The following is a 14,282-nucleotide window of genomic DNA, read 5'->3' on the forward strand; positions in this document are numbered from 1 at the left end:
AATCGACGGAGACGAGTTCGTGGTGGTGGATGAGTTTGTGTACCTCGGATCATTGGTGGCGTCGGATAACAACTGCAGCAGAGAAATTCGTCGGCGTATTATTGCCGGAAGTCGTGCTTACTACGGACTCAACAAGACCCTGAGGTCGGGTAAACTTCACCTCCGTACTAATGTACCATGTACAAGACGCTGATAAGACCGGTAGTTCTCTACGATCACGAGACGTGGACGATGCTCGAGGAGGACCTGCAAGCACTGGGTGTTTAGGACCATCTTTGGCGGGGTATGTGAGAACGCTGTATGGAGGCGAAGGATGAACCACGAGCTGGCGCAACTCTATGGCCAACCCTGTATCCAGAAAGTGGCGAAAGCTAGACGGGACACATTTTAAGAATGCCGGACAACAATCCCGTAAAAATGGTGTTTGCCTCGAATCCGGCCGGTACAAGACGAAGAGGAGAACAGCAATCCTGAGGGATTTCGGACCAGGATAAGTAAGTAACATAAAAAACCTTTCGGAAATCTTCAAATCGAAAATGTCAGAGATCAAAGTAGGCCGAACTAGAAAACTGAACTTTTCGGGAACTCCTGAATCGGGAAACTCCTTTAATTGGTGATGGGAAATTGTGAAGTTTATCGAATCGGGAATCCATCGGTTTCAATCGGAAACGCAGCCTGCGGCTAACTTGAAAGCGTTCTGAGCACGCGATGCTGTTGGCTGGATTGGAGCCCGACTCACTTTTCACTATAGTGCAGGAACCCTAAAGTAGATAAAGCGGGTCAAAGTCGTTTTCATTTACTTGTGTGCAATTCGTATAGAATTTTCCACTCGCTTTCTACCCAAAAGTAAGTTAGTTGTACCCAAAAGTAGGTAAATATGATTCTACTCAACGTTGGGTTCCCACCCTTTACTACCCCTGTTGGGTGGTTTTACTCCTCCGTTGTTGACAACATTAGAAGGAGAAAAGGAGACAAACTAGTCAAAAGTAGGTAAAAGTGAACTGGCCGTTGTGTATTTATTTCTTACCGTGTACTTTTTCACTCATTGAATTGACGTTTCATTGTAGGGGGGTTCTGTTTCTGTCACGTGTATCGATGTGATGTCTCCACAGATGTATTATATTATGAGCTATCCATAGCAGCTGAAACTCGTATTTACATTATTTTATGTCAAAGCTCAATTGCGTTAGCTTTGCGGAGCCGTAAGTCAAGGTACATTACCACGATTTCAAACAACTAGTTAAAAAAGGGGGTCGAATGCTTGCGGCTGCCGAAACTCGTAGATTGATTTGATATTGAAAAAGAAACTTGTACGTTAACTGGAAAGATAAATAAATACATTTTGACCGGAATGGCCACTTATGAATCATCAAGATTAATTTGACGGATAGTACATTTTTATATTTCACACTGCATAGCACATCACTTTGTCAAATTAATTACAAATTATCTAATAATTTATCAAAATGCCCCACAATGAAGCGAATAGAATTTACGCTAAAACACCACCAACTATTTGACAACCCCAAGCATAAATCATCAACTAATGGGCCCAGGGTAAACACATTGATGCTCTACTACACAATACTCCCCCCTTGATCAGCAAATAGCACCCAATTTTCCAGTTACCGTTCATAACCTAAATTAAACACCACCGTTCGCCATCACTCATTGTATTGTGTATGTATTTACTATACAAACCACCTTTCGAAAGCCCAACATAATCAAATGCACCTGAGCGCCATCTACACGGCACGAACTCGGGGGCTCGGCTAATAATAGATGACCGGTTTTGACTAACGTTCCGCATTTTTATTTATTCACCGCCCTTTTTTTTGTGGGTCTGCCGTCCCCGTGGTGCAGCCATTATTCGAGTTAAATTTTTAAACACCCACTATCCACAGCGGGGGGTCTTCTCGCATAGTTTGACCAACGGACGGCGGGCGGTTCAAGCGTTTCGGTTTCAGCCTTCGATTCATGCTGTGCTTGCTTTTGTCTGTTTACAAATATTCGCTTAAAATGACCGCCATCATAGCGCCGGCCGGGCCAGGACAGCGGGAATAATAGCTCTGGGATTTGTCTGAGTTGGTTCGAGGAGATTTTCCCGTCTTTCGTTGCGCTTGTCAAAAGACAGATAAGAGCAATTGCTCGGGTTTGAGCTATGACTATTCATTTTGTTTGACTATTCCCACCCGAGTGCCTCTTCCCCGTTCGCTTTTGTGTTTGTTGTCCTTCGGAAAGAAGAGTTATGACAAGTCTATGTTTTTCTCATCCTTTTTGTTTTTTTTTTCCTCCTCATATAGGTATATCGTGCTGGCCAGTTTGTAAAGCATTCCAAACATTCTGCTCTGGTTGGGATTGCAGAGAACGACCGGATCCAGCACTGCTTTGTCCGTATATCATATCCGACGGGAGCCGCAACGGATGAAATATGCAACAGCTAGGTTATGTTTAACCGATTTATGAAGATTGCATTACGTATTATGCTTTCCCATTATATTTATCTTGGTCGTCGGAATTAAAGCAAGGCTAGCTGTGTTGGACATGTTTGTATGAGATGAGACACATTTTTTTCTTTCAGAAAAGTAGGCTTGCAATATTTGAATTATGACCTTGGCCAAAATCTCGCTCGATTAAGGAAAACAACTGACTCTTAAAAGCATCATAAAGCTATATCAAGAATCAATATATTCTTACCATTCTCTATCATCAGCAGCAAAATGAACACCCATTTCTTTCATTTCTCGGACTAATGAGAAATAACAACTCAGCCACGATAGCCTAGTACGTTGAACTCATCGAATTGGCTGCATCCATGGTGAAGAACGTGGAAAAAACGCCAAGCGAATCGCAATAAATTTCAACGAATACAGACTTCACTTCTGTTCAAGAGCAAAGCGCGTCTGAAGGCATAATGGAGATTGAAGAGGTAGGATCTGATATCCTGAGGCGAAGCATATTGGCTAAGGCAATATCCCTGTATAACCTTCTCAGTGATGAGTACAAGTTCCTCGGAAAAATAGGCTGCCTAGGCAGTTTGTCTTCCCGAACGATTGCTTGAGCAACCTCGAGTGCCGTTAATGTTTCCCGGGAAAAAACATTTAATCACATTCAATTAGAAACCGTTGCGAGCAACTTTTTCGGAACCATCGAAGCGTGGGCCCTTTGATTGAATAGAATAGACCCGGGCAGTTTCGATTACTTTCGAATTGGATTAACAGTTCTGGCTAATTCCATTCCACGTCACTTGGAACGTCAATTAAATTCGATTGAAAAATTTCCACGCTCGGTAATGGCGGCATGCGCGGGGCTTAAAACGCATCGATCACTGTACTTTTTGACACTAACTGGCTGTCACAAATTGTTTTCATTTTCCTCTGTTCTTGCATGGCCAATGAGAATCACTCAGAGCGAGATTTACTTCTACTCAGTTGTATGAGCAATTTATAAAAACTGCTCACGACCAATGAGATCGACCCACAGTTATGAGTTCAGTTTACTCATGAATCCCGCGTAACAATTTAAAAGGGTCTATTTTTTGTAAATAAAAATATAGGGCCAACACGCTCGAAGTGAAGTACGCCCACACAAACTAACAATATTATCGGATAGGAGAAATTCTCCCCTACCCGATGGTGTTGTTGGTTTGCGTGGGTGTTCTTCGATTCGTGCGTATAGGCCCCAGCAAATTTTGTTTACAAGAGTTAATAGGCACTTTTAAAATGTTACTCGAGAAATCGCAAAAAAGCAGGAACTCAGCGATGAATAAATTTGGCTCATGTTTTCTAGTGGAAAACCTGAAAAATCTGTACCAATGAGAGAATCCAATCTTTACTTTTCGCTTATTCTTAATTTTTTTCCTAATAAAAAACCTGGAAAAACCTGATTTACTTGGCATGGCAAATTTACTCATCACTCAGCTCCTGCACTTTTTGCGATTTATGAGTAAACTGAACTCAAATTTGGATTGATTTGATTGGCCGTGCGGGTATTCAGTATAGGAGTACAAAGTCAACAAAATAATTTGATAATCTGGCAACACTGATCGGGACTGTAACTTTTTATCCCACGGTTCATAAAAAAAGGTAGGAGAACAAATTGTTTTTCTATTTTCAATTAATAATCGATTCACGCTGTGCATGACCGTGGCGAATGAATGAAATATCGAAATCAAACCTACGAACGTACTCACCCCAAGGTCCAGATAGGTGGTGTAGATTGGATACGGAAGCGCAATCACCATCCCGGACAGCCAGGAGGCACTACTGCACACGAACGCCGGCAGCCGGGCCTTCAGCGGATCCGTCAGCCAGCGCTTTCGGTCCCACGCTATCAACAGATGGGAAATCATGGCAACGTGCAGCGGGATGTCCTGAAAGAAGGAAAAAAAATCGAGGAAATAAACAGTCAGGGTAGAAACAACAAGCGGAAATCAAATTAATTTTCATTGATTTGTTTAGATTTACTCAGCTCTCTTTTGCTGACTTACACGCTCCAGCTATAGATAAACAACCAACACAGAGAAGGGGAAAAGCAACTGACAAATGGATTAGAAAATCACGCTGCCGGATCAGCGATTGGAAGCTGAAAATCTCGCTCTGGGCTATACGGTAGGTTAGTAAATAGCAAATGGGACGGGTGAAAGGTTGAAAATAGCATTTGAAAGGGGAAGACAAGAAGCACAGACAGCCCGGATTTATATAGTCTATAAATCCTTTCACTGTCAATAGAGATTAGGATGGTGCGACGACAAATCGATACCCGGGAAGGGATGGAATTAAAGGAGACCGGATAATGCCGGAGTAGATATTCACCGTGGAATGTGACAAGAATTTCTGTTTAAAATGCCGGGTTGATTATTGTTTGTTTTAATTCAAGAAGAATTTTGACATAGGATCTCTATGGTCCTCTTAACTCTAAGACTAGTAGGTCCCGAAGAATCGTGCTCAACTTTTTGGCTCAGCTCTGGTACTCCCTTCGGTCCCAAGCTAATCGATGCACCCCTCGAAACATAGGAAAATCCACGAACCCCTCACTTTATCTGTCAAACTTTCATAGCAAATCAAAACAAACATAGTGTAGTACTAGAATTTCGATTAGAATGGGGTACGTTAATCGATTTGCTTGTCACCAATAGGCTAGTCAAGTAGTGAGCCAATTTTAAATCGTTAGTTTCCATCGGTTGGGATAACGTCTTTCCGCAACATATTGGGGGTGTTATTTCAAAAAACCAAAATCGACCGCGTTACGAAAAGTGGTCAGGTTTTGGCCACTTATAACTCTGTCAATAGCGGATGGATTTAAATTCTGAATAACCGAAACGACTGGAAATTTTTCTACGAATCTGCTAAAATTAACACTCTATCAATTTTCAATAGGTCACTTTTGAAAATTATACAAATGTCCAACAGTTGCAATGGTGATCAAAATTATCACCGATTGCCTGCAAAAAGCGCTTTCCCTATCAAAGATTTCAAAATCGAATTCCATACGGTCTCGCCGAAAGATGGTTATTCAATCACCGTGTGTGGTGGTGTCCGGTTGGTCGTCATCAGCATCAGCAGCTGCAGTACACAACGAAAGGCTGCCCGGAGCTGCAGCCCACATGAGCGTCCATTCACCGAATGAGGAGAAAGAAGCCGCACCGCTACTGATCGGATTCAGTAGCTCTTCGTGAGCCGCAGTGGGCCATCTATGCCAAGCGCGTCACCCTCGTTCCAAACAACATACAGCTCGACATGAGATGATGTCTATCTCTTTCCGATTCATTAGTTAATATTAAAACCCAAATGTAAACCTTTGTAACATCAATCTATGGAAACCCAAGGATTTAGAAATAAAGAACAAGAACAGTCTTTTGTCAAACAGAGAGACGACCAAGGACAAAGTCACTTTCAATCGGAAATCGTCAAGCAACGACGATGCTGTCAACCACAACTTTCAATTGAAAGTCATTTTGTCTTCTCTTCGAGCAGATTCCCCTTCAACTTCAACAGAACCACTTTCGATCAGTTTTCATGCTGTTTGTTTTGGCTTGACTCGTGTTCACTTCGTCTTTCATTGTCAAATGAACTTACTTTCGCATTGAAGCGATGTTGTTCGATGCACATTCGCGCAGTTTTTCTCACTCGGTTCATTTAAGCGCATGAGCGCGCATAGATCTGTGAACGTGGATGTCAAATTTATCATTGTCGGGTGGATTGTTTACCCATCAATATGAGTATTTTTGAAATCGGAGTGACGTCTAGAGGCCGGAAATCGATTATCGATGCCATTTTGAAATCCAAAATGGCGGCTTCCAAATTCAGAAAAAGTGGGAAATACTGATGACGATTCTTCAATATGGGTATTTTTGGGATCAAAGTGACATCTGAAGAATGGAAATAGATATTCGACGCCATTTTCAAATCCAATATGGTGGCTTTCGATTCAAGAAACTGTGGGAAATACTGTCAAAATATGAGTATTTTTTAAAACGGAAGACGTCTGAAAATCAATATTCGACGCCCTTTTTTAAATCCAAGATGGCGGATTCCAGTTTAAGAAAAGTGAAAAATACTGTCGAATACCCATCAATGTAGGTATTTTTGGAATCGGAATGATATCTAGAGAATGAAAAACAATAGTCAACCCCATTTTGAAATCCAAGATGGTGACTTCCGATTTAAGAAAAGAGGTAAATACTGATGTCGACCCATGAATATGGTCATTTTTAAAATCGGAATGACAGATACAGAGACACTATAGGTTTTACAAATCGTCCAGGACATCAGTTAATTTGTCTACTAGATCAACCAAGACTGCAACAATGTCTGTAGTATCGAAAAATGTTCAATCAGATTCAAAGCGTCTCTGTGGATCATGCATGATCTATTTCCATGTAATCCAGATGTTCAAGGTTCTTCAAATCGTCCTGGAGTTCAGATAATTTTATCTACTAGATGAACCGAGATTGGGACAATGTCTTTAGTATCGGAATATTTCCAGACAGATGCACAGTGTCTATATGGATCATTAGACTGATGCAAATTTGACTTTTTCGCTCCACAGTGCTTAAATGGTTTCAAATCGGGTCCTGATTAGCCTCCCAAAGTTACAAATTAATTGGTTAGAAACAGACTTCGCACAAGCCATTTGAAGTTTACATGTAAATTACTATGGCAAATCTCAACTTTTTGTTCATTGCCTTCTAGTCTTTTTCTATATTGAGCTGCGAAACCGTTCGATAGCCATTCTTATAGAAAATTTTCTCAGCTATAACTTTGCTGAAGATCGTTTCCATGTAAAACGAGACAGGAAAAAGTTATTAATTATTTAAGAGATTGGTAAACTTATGACATGATCTAGCAGCTGCTCTATAGGCAACACTGTATTTTGCAGTGTGACATAGTAGCCATGATTTTTGTGTCCTATTCAACGCCCCAGAAACACCAATGTTGAGCATGATCATAAGACATCAGCGCATTGAACCATTGATAACTTTCGATCCTTGCATTTAATCAAAAAGTAGTCTTCAGCAAAGTTGTAGCTGGGAACAGTTGAAAGCTTTTGTAGCAGACCAATATGGTGAATTATTATATAGACATGAACAAAAATCTTGGTTTTCCCATAGTAATTCCCATACAAACTTCAAATGGTTTGTGCCATCTCAGTTTCTCACCAAATGGGTTCAAATTTTGAGAGGTTAGTCAGGATCCGATTTGGAATCGTTTAAGTATTGTGGAGCGAACATTTCAAATTTTGCTTCACTCTAATGGATCATGCATGAACTATTGTCATGTATACCAGATGTTTTAAGTTCTCCAAATCTTTCTGGAGTTCAGATGATTTATTCTACTAGATCAACCATGACTGGGATAAAGTCTGTAGAATCGAAATATGTTCTCCAAATCGTCCTGCAGTTCAGATTATTTGTGTTACTAGATCAACAAAGACTAGAATAATATCTGTAGTATCGAAATATCGATTTGGAAATAGGTTGGCATGATCCACATAGACACTGCAAATCTAATTAATCTTGGGTGATCTAGTAGAAAAATAATCTGAATAGAATGATTTCAGAACCTATAACATCTTGTATGCGTAGCAATAGGTCGGGTACAATTCACATAGACACTTAGAATCTGTTTGGACATATTTCGATACTACAGACATTATTGCAGTCTTGGTTGATATAGTAGAACAAATAAACTGAACTCAAGGACGATTTGGATAACCTAGAATATCCGGTATACATGGCAATTACTCGCATATATACGACTAGCTGAGTGTGCCCGGTCTTGCTCGGGATTCAATATTAGCTTGAGTTTATGCGCCGATTTAAAAAAAAAGCATACTATATTGTACGTAGCCCCCCCTCCTCTATTATCTAAGGGGCTACCCCCTATGATTATCTCATTATACCCCCACACTCACCCCCACATGCCTAATTTGGTTCCATTTGCTTGATTAGGTCTCGAGTTATGCAGAAATTTCTGTTTCATTTGTATGGGAGCCCCCCCTTACAGAAGGGGGAGGGGTCTCGAACCATCATAAGAACCTTCCACGGCCCCAAAAACCCCTGTATACAAGTTTTCACGCCAATCGGTTCAGTAGTTTCCGACACAGACAGACAGACAGACAGACAGACAGACAGACAGACAGACAGACAGACAGACAGACAGACAGACAGACAGACAGACAGACAGACAGACAGACAGACAGACAGACAGACAGACAGACAGACAGACAGACAGACAGACAGACAGACAGACAGACAGACAGACAGACAGACAGACAGACAGACAGACAGACAGACAGACAGACAGACAGACAGACAGACAGACAGACAGACAGACAGACAGACAGACAGACAGACAGACAGACAGACAGACAGACAGACAGACAGACAGACAGACAGACAGACAGACAGACAGACAGACAGACAGACAGACAGACAGACAGACAGACAGACAGACAGACAGACAGACAGACAGACAGACAGACAGACAGACAGACAGACAGACAGACAGACAGACAGACAGACAGACAGACAGACAGACAGACAGACAGACAGACAGACAGACAGACAGACAGACAGACAGACAGACAGACAGACAGACAGACAGACAGACAGACAGACAGACAGACAGACAGACAGACAGACAGACAGACAGACAGACAGACAGACAGACAGACAGACAGACAGACAGACAGACAGACAGACAGACAGACAGACAGACAGACAGACAGACAGACAGACAGACAGACAGACAGACAGACAGACAGACAGACAGACAGACAGACAGACAGACAGACAGACAGACAGACAGACAGACAGACAGACAGACAGACAGACAGACAGACAGACAGACAGACAGACAGACAGACAGACAGACAGACAGACAGACAGACAGACAGACAGACAGACAGACAGACAGACAGACAGACAGACAGACAGACAGACAGACAGACAGACAGACAGACAGACAGACAGACAGACAGACAGACAGACAGACAGACAGACAGACAGACAGACAGACAGACAGACAGACAGACAGACAGACAGACAGACAGACAGACAGACAGACAGACAGACAGACAGACAGACAGACAGACAGACAGACAGACAGACAGACAGACAGACAGACAGACAGACAGACAGACAGACAGACAGACAGACAGACAGACAGACAGACAGACAGACAGACAGACAGACAGACAGACAGACAGACAGACAGACAGACAGACAGACAGACAGACAGACAGACAGACAGACAGACAGACAGACAGACAGACAGACAGACAGACAGACAGACAGACAGACAGACAGACAGACAGACAGACAGACAGACAGACAGACAGACAGACAGACAGACAGACAGACAGACAGACAGACAGACAGACAGACAGACAGACAGACAGACAGACAGACAGACAGACAGACAGACAGACAGACAGACAGACAGACAGACAGACAGACAGACAGACAGACAGACAGACAGACAGACAGACAGACAGACAGACAGACAGACAGACAGACAGACAGACAGACAGACAGACAGACAGACAGACAGACAGACAGACAGACAGACAGACAGACAGACAGACAGACAGACAGACAGACAGACAGACAGACAGACAGACAGACAGACAGACAGACAGACAGACAGACAGACAGACAGACAGACAGACAGACAGACAGACAGACAGACAGACAGACAGACAGACAGACAGACAGACAGACAGACAGACAGACAGACAGACAGACAGACAGACAGACAGACAGACAGACAGACAGACAGACAGACAGACAGACAGACAGACAGACAGACAGACAGACAGACAGACAGACAGACAGACAGACAGACAGACAGACAGACAGACAGACAGACAGACAGACAGACAGACAGACAGACAGCAGATCAGTCATTTAATGTATCCGCGATTTTGGTGACTGAAAGTTCAAATCCGCGAAATCCGCGCCTGTTGTAACAGCCCAGCAAATACCCTACAATATGGATATTTTCGGAACGGGGATGACACGTAGGTGCCGAAAATAGATGTCAGACGCCATTTTGAAATCCAAGATGACGACTTCTGGCTTAAGAAAAAGTGTGAAGTACTGTCAAAAACCGGTCATCAATGTAGGTATTTTTGGAATCGGGGTGACATCTAGAGGTCGGAAATCGATGCCCGACGCCATTTTAAAGTTCAATGTGGTGGCTTCCGATTCCAGAAGAAATGTCAAAAACCCTACAAATTGTGTCGAATATCTAATTTCGACATCTACGCGTCGTCGCCGTTCCAAAAATACCCAGATCTTAAGGTTTAAGGGCTCTTTAATTTTCTGAAAATCAATGGCCTCGATATTGGTTTCCAAAATGGCGTCGAATATAGATTTTCTTTTCTTCATATCTTATACCCCGTTCACATTACAGCGTATATCACGTGATATACGCTGTCTTTAAATGTCTTTACATCTAGTTTTCACTGGAAATGCTATATATGAGTGCTCATTGCAAGACAGCCTATATTACGAGATATAGGCTGTAATGTGAACGGGGTATTAGGGTATTTGACAATTTTTCTGAAAACCGATGGCCGCCATCTTGGATTCCAAAATGGGGTTGAAATGTTTAAAAAATACTGAAGAGGATCATTTTATGTTATTTAAGTTTTAAACATATTTACATCTTTGTCTCAGACGTCATTTTCATTTCGTTTGAAAATTACGTTTTTGAGTTATGATTTGCTGAAAAATATGGAATTGCCATTAAATCACAACTGTGTGCTATATTTTAAGAAATCCATTTTGGAATTTTTGCTTAAAATACGCTTCGCACAAGGATTCGAACGACTAATTCGCATTCAGGGAACCTAAATTCATAACACACTTCTTCTTCTTTTTCGCTTTTCAATCTTATTGCTTATCGCATATTAGCTTATTGCGTGCTCTCAACTTAGTGTTGTAGTTATTAATTGAGAGCTTTCGATGCCTGCTACCATTTTTGCATTGGTATAATTGTGTGGCAAGTCCAATCATACTTCTATGCCCAGGGAAGTCGAGAAATTTTCCAACCCGAAAAATTCCTAGACCGGACCGGGAATCGAACCCAGCCACCTCCAGCATGGTCTTGCTTTGTAGCTGCGCCTTTACCGACTGAGCTAAGGGAGGCCCCGAGGCACATTTACTATAAATGAATATGGAAGCTCGCCAATTTTACCCCATTTCGAGTTTTCAAAAAATTTCTTAAGGTAATCAAAACATCCAATATAAGTTAGGTAACATCCATATATGACGTAGCTTTTCTAACCTATTTTAGAGTCCCTCCCACCACGTACCGTATTTTGCTATATCTAATACATGGCCGATCACAAATATGGAAACCCTCCTCCCTAAAATGCTACGTCATTTATGCATGTTCTCTTATTTATGACACGTCGAAGTAGAAATTAGAAACACAGTTGTTTTAGCAATTCCTTTGCCTATATTTTCAGCAGTAATGCTTTAAGCTAAAAAAAAAGTATAATTTCTGTTAGTTAACACAAACTTAGGTTCGCAGATTTTGAAGCTTACAATTCTTGTGACCCTATTCGCCTTAACTACTTCTAGTGGACAATTGTGCTCGTGGTTTATATTTCCTGTATTTGATAATCAATTTTCTGTTAAGTGAAACTAGTTCATAAGGCATGTAGCATAATTTACTTACGATTTTTAAGAGGATAAACATTAATAGATAGTTCAATATTTAATCGATTAGGATAACAAAATATCTGTGTTTGTGAAAACCTGAAATAGCAGGTAAGTTTTAGTCTGTAATTCATATGTATAAATATTAATTTACTCACAATAAATTCTAGTGTGATCAAAATACATTTGAAATCTGTAATAATCAATTTTATATACATCAAATCAGTTTTATTTATATAAACACCGTTCTGAGCTGCCGGCGCCGGTGGTGTAGTGGTAAAGCGTGACTGCTTTCTAACACCCCGATGGGTCTGGGTTCAACCCCAGCCGAGGTCGGTGGGATTTTTCTGAGGTATAAAAATCTCTGGTCACGTCTTCCTTCGGAAGGGAAGTAAGGCCGTTGGTCCCGGCCCATGTGTGTTGAATGGGTGCGATATCCTGCCTTCCTGCACATTCGATTGCCGTCAATGGAAGGCAATCGATGTCCGTCGGTGATTGGCACTAGATTGCGGAACAGAGACCGACGTTAAATAAAGGAAAGAAGAACGTACTTTTTTTTATATCTTTATTAAGGAGACTTTCAGCCGTTGGCTGGCTCGTCTCCGAATAAGAACGTACTGAGCCGCACAATCCAACAGTGTTTTCCTTTCTATTTCGCTCAATCATTCCCCTTGACAGTGCCAGTCAATCTACTCATAATCTACTGGATTCGGGAAACCTCAATTCCCTATGGAAATTAGAGGAAATTAGTAACGGGTGTACTGACGCTCGTTACGCTTTCGGCAACACTTATCATGTAGAGCGATCGAGTCCTCACATCTACAGTTTTTAATAGTATTAGCTGGGCAATGTCCTTTTTCAGTCATTGGGTAGTTTCGGAATCGGGGTGACGTCTAGAGGCCGGAAATCGATGTCCGACACCATTTTAAAATTCAAGATGGTGGCTTCCGATTTTATAAGAAATGTAAAAAAAACTACAAATTGCATCGAATATCGATTTTCGGAATCTACGCGTCGTCGTCGTTTCAAAAATACCCAGATCGTAAGAAAATCGATGGTTTCGGTTTCCAAATTGGCAACGAATATAGATTTTCTTTTCTTAGAGCATTTGATATTTTTTTCTGAAAACCGATGGCCGCCATCTTGGATTCCAAAATGGGGTTGAAATGTTTAAAATGTTTAAAAAATACTGAAGAGGATCATTTTGTGTTATTTAAATTTTAAATATATTTACATCTTTGTCTCGCACGTCATTTTCATTTCGTTTGGAAATTCAGTTTACGAGTTATGATTTGCTGAAAAATATGGAATTCACCATATTGATTTATTTTTGGTTTAAGCTCAACTGTGAATGATTGACAAACAAACAAACAAAAATTGCCAACATTAAGTCACAACTATGAATTGTAAGAAATCTATTTTGGCATTTTTGCTTAAAATACGCTTCACACAAGGATTATAACGACTGATTCGCATTCAGGGAACCTAAATTCACAATGAACATGGAAGCTCGCTAAATTCACCCCATATCGAACTTTCAAATAGTTTTTAATAAATTTCTTAATATGATCAGAACAACCAATATAAATCAGGAAACATCCATATATGACGTAGCTTTTCTAAAAAAAATTAGAGCATCTCCCCCCTCGTACTGTATTTTGCCATACCTAATACATGGCCGATCACAAATTCGGAAACCCTCCTTTCTAAAATGCTACGTCATTTATGCATGTTCCCTTATCGTGTAGAACGATGCAGTCCTCACATCTACAGGTTTTAATAGTTTTAGTTGGGCAATGACCTTTTTCAGCCATCTCATAGAAAAACGATATAGTGGTTCTCAGAATTTCGTTAAAATTTGTAGTTTGGTTCTTATGGCAAAATATTATACCCGTATTTTTTTATGTTGTCATTAGGGTTACCATTTCCATGTTAGGGTAGTTCAAAACATCGATATCTGCTATTATCAATTTTATCTAGATGAACGCGTCATTGGGATGGTACTAATGGATATTTTGGGTCTCTATTGAAAATTTAGTCGATTGCTGAATTTATATATGGGCTCAAATTAGGGGCATTTAGGCCGACATTACATCCAGTTCCCCTACTA

The 14,282-nt window shown here is 41.0% G+C and overlaps 1 protein-coding gene across 1 annotated transcript in view; it reads right to left on the reverse strand.

The window, feature by feature from the left end:
* Positions 1-14,282, reverse strand: part of LOC135700800 (uncharacterized) — a 296,750-nt gene that overhangs the window by 173,248 nt on the left and 109,220 nt on the right. The window contains exon 3 of the mRNA XM_065221449.1: positions 4,193-4,372. Within this exon, the coding sequence (XP_065077521.1) occupies positions 4,193-4,372 (180 nt within the window). The remainder of the gene's footprint in view (positions 1-4,192; positions 4,373-14,282) is intronic.

Source organism: Ochlerotatus camptorhynchus, unplaced genomic scaffold (assembly GCF_037179485.1).
Source record: "Ochlerotatus camptorhynchus isolate MF236.1 unplaced genomic scaffold, CSIRO-AGI_Acam_v1.1 ptg000142l, whole genome shotgun sequence".
NCBI classification, from domain to species: Eukaryota; Metazoa; Arthropoda; class Insecta; order Diptera; family Culicidae; genus Ochlerotatus; species Ochlerotatus camptorhynchus.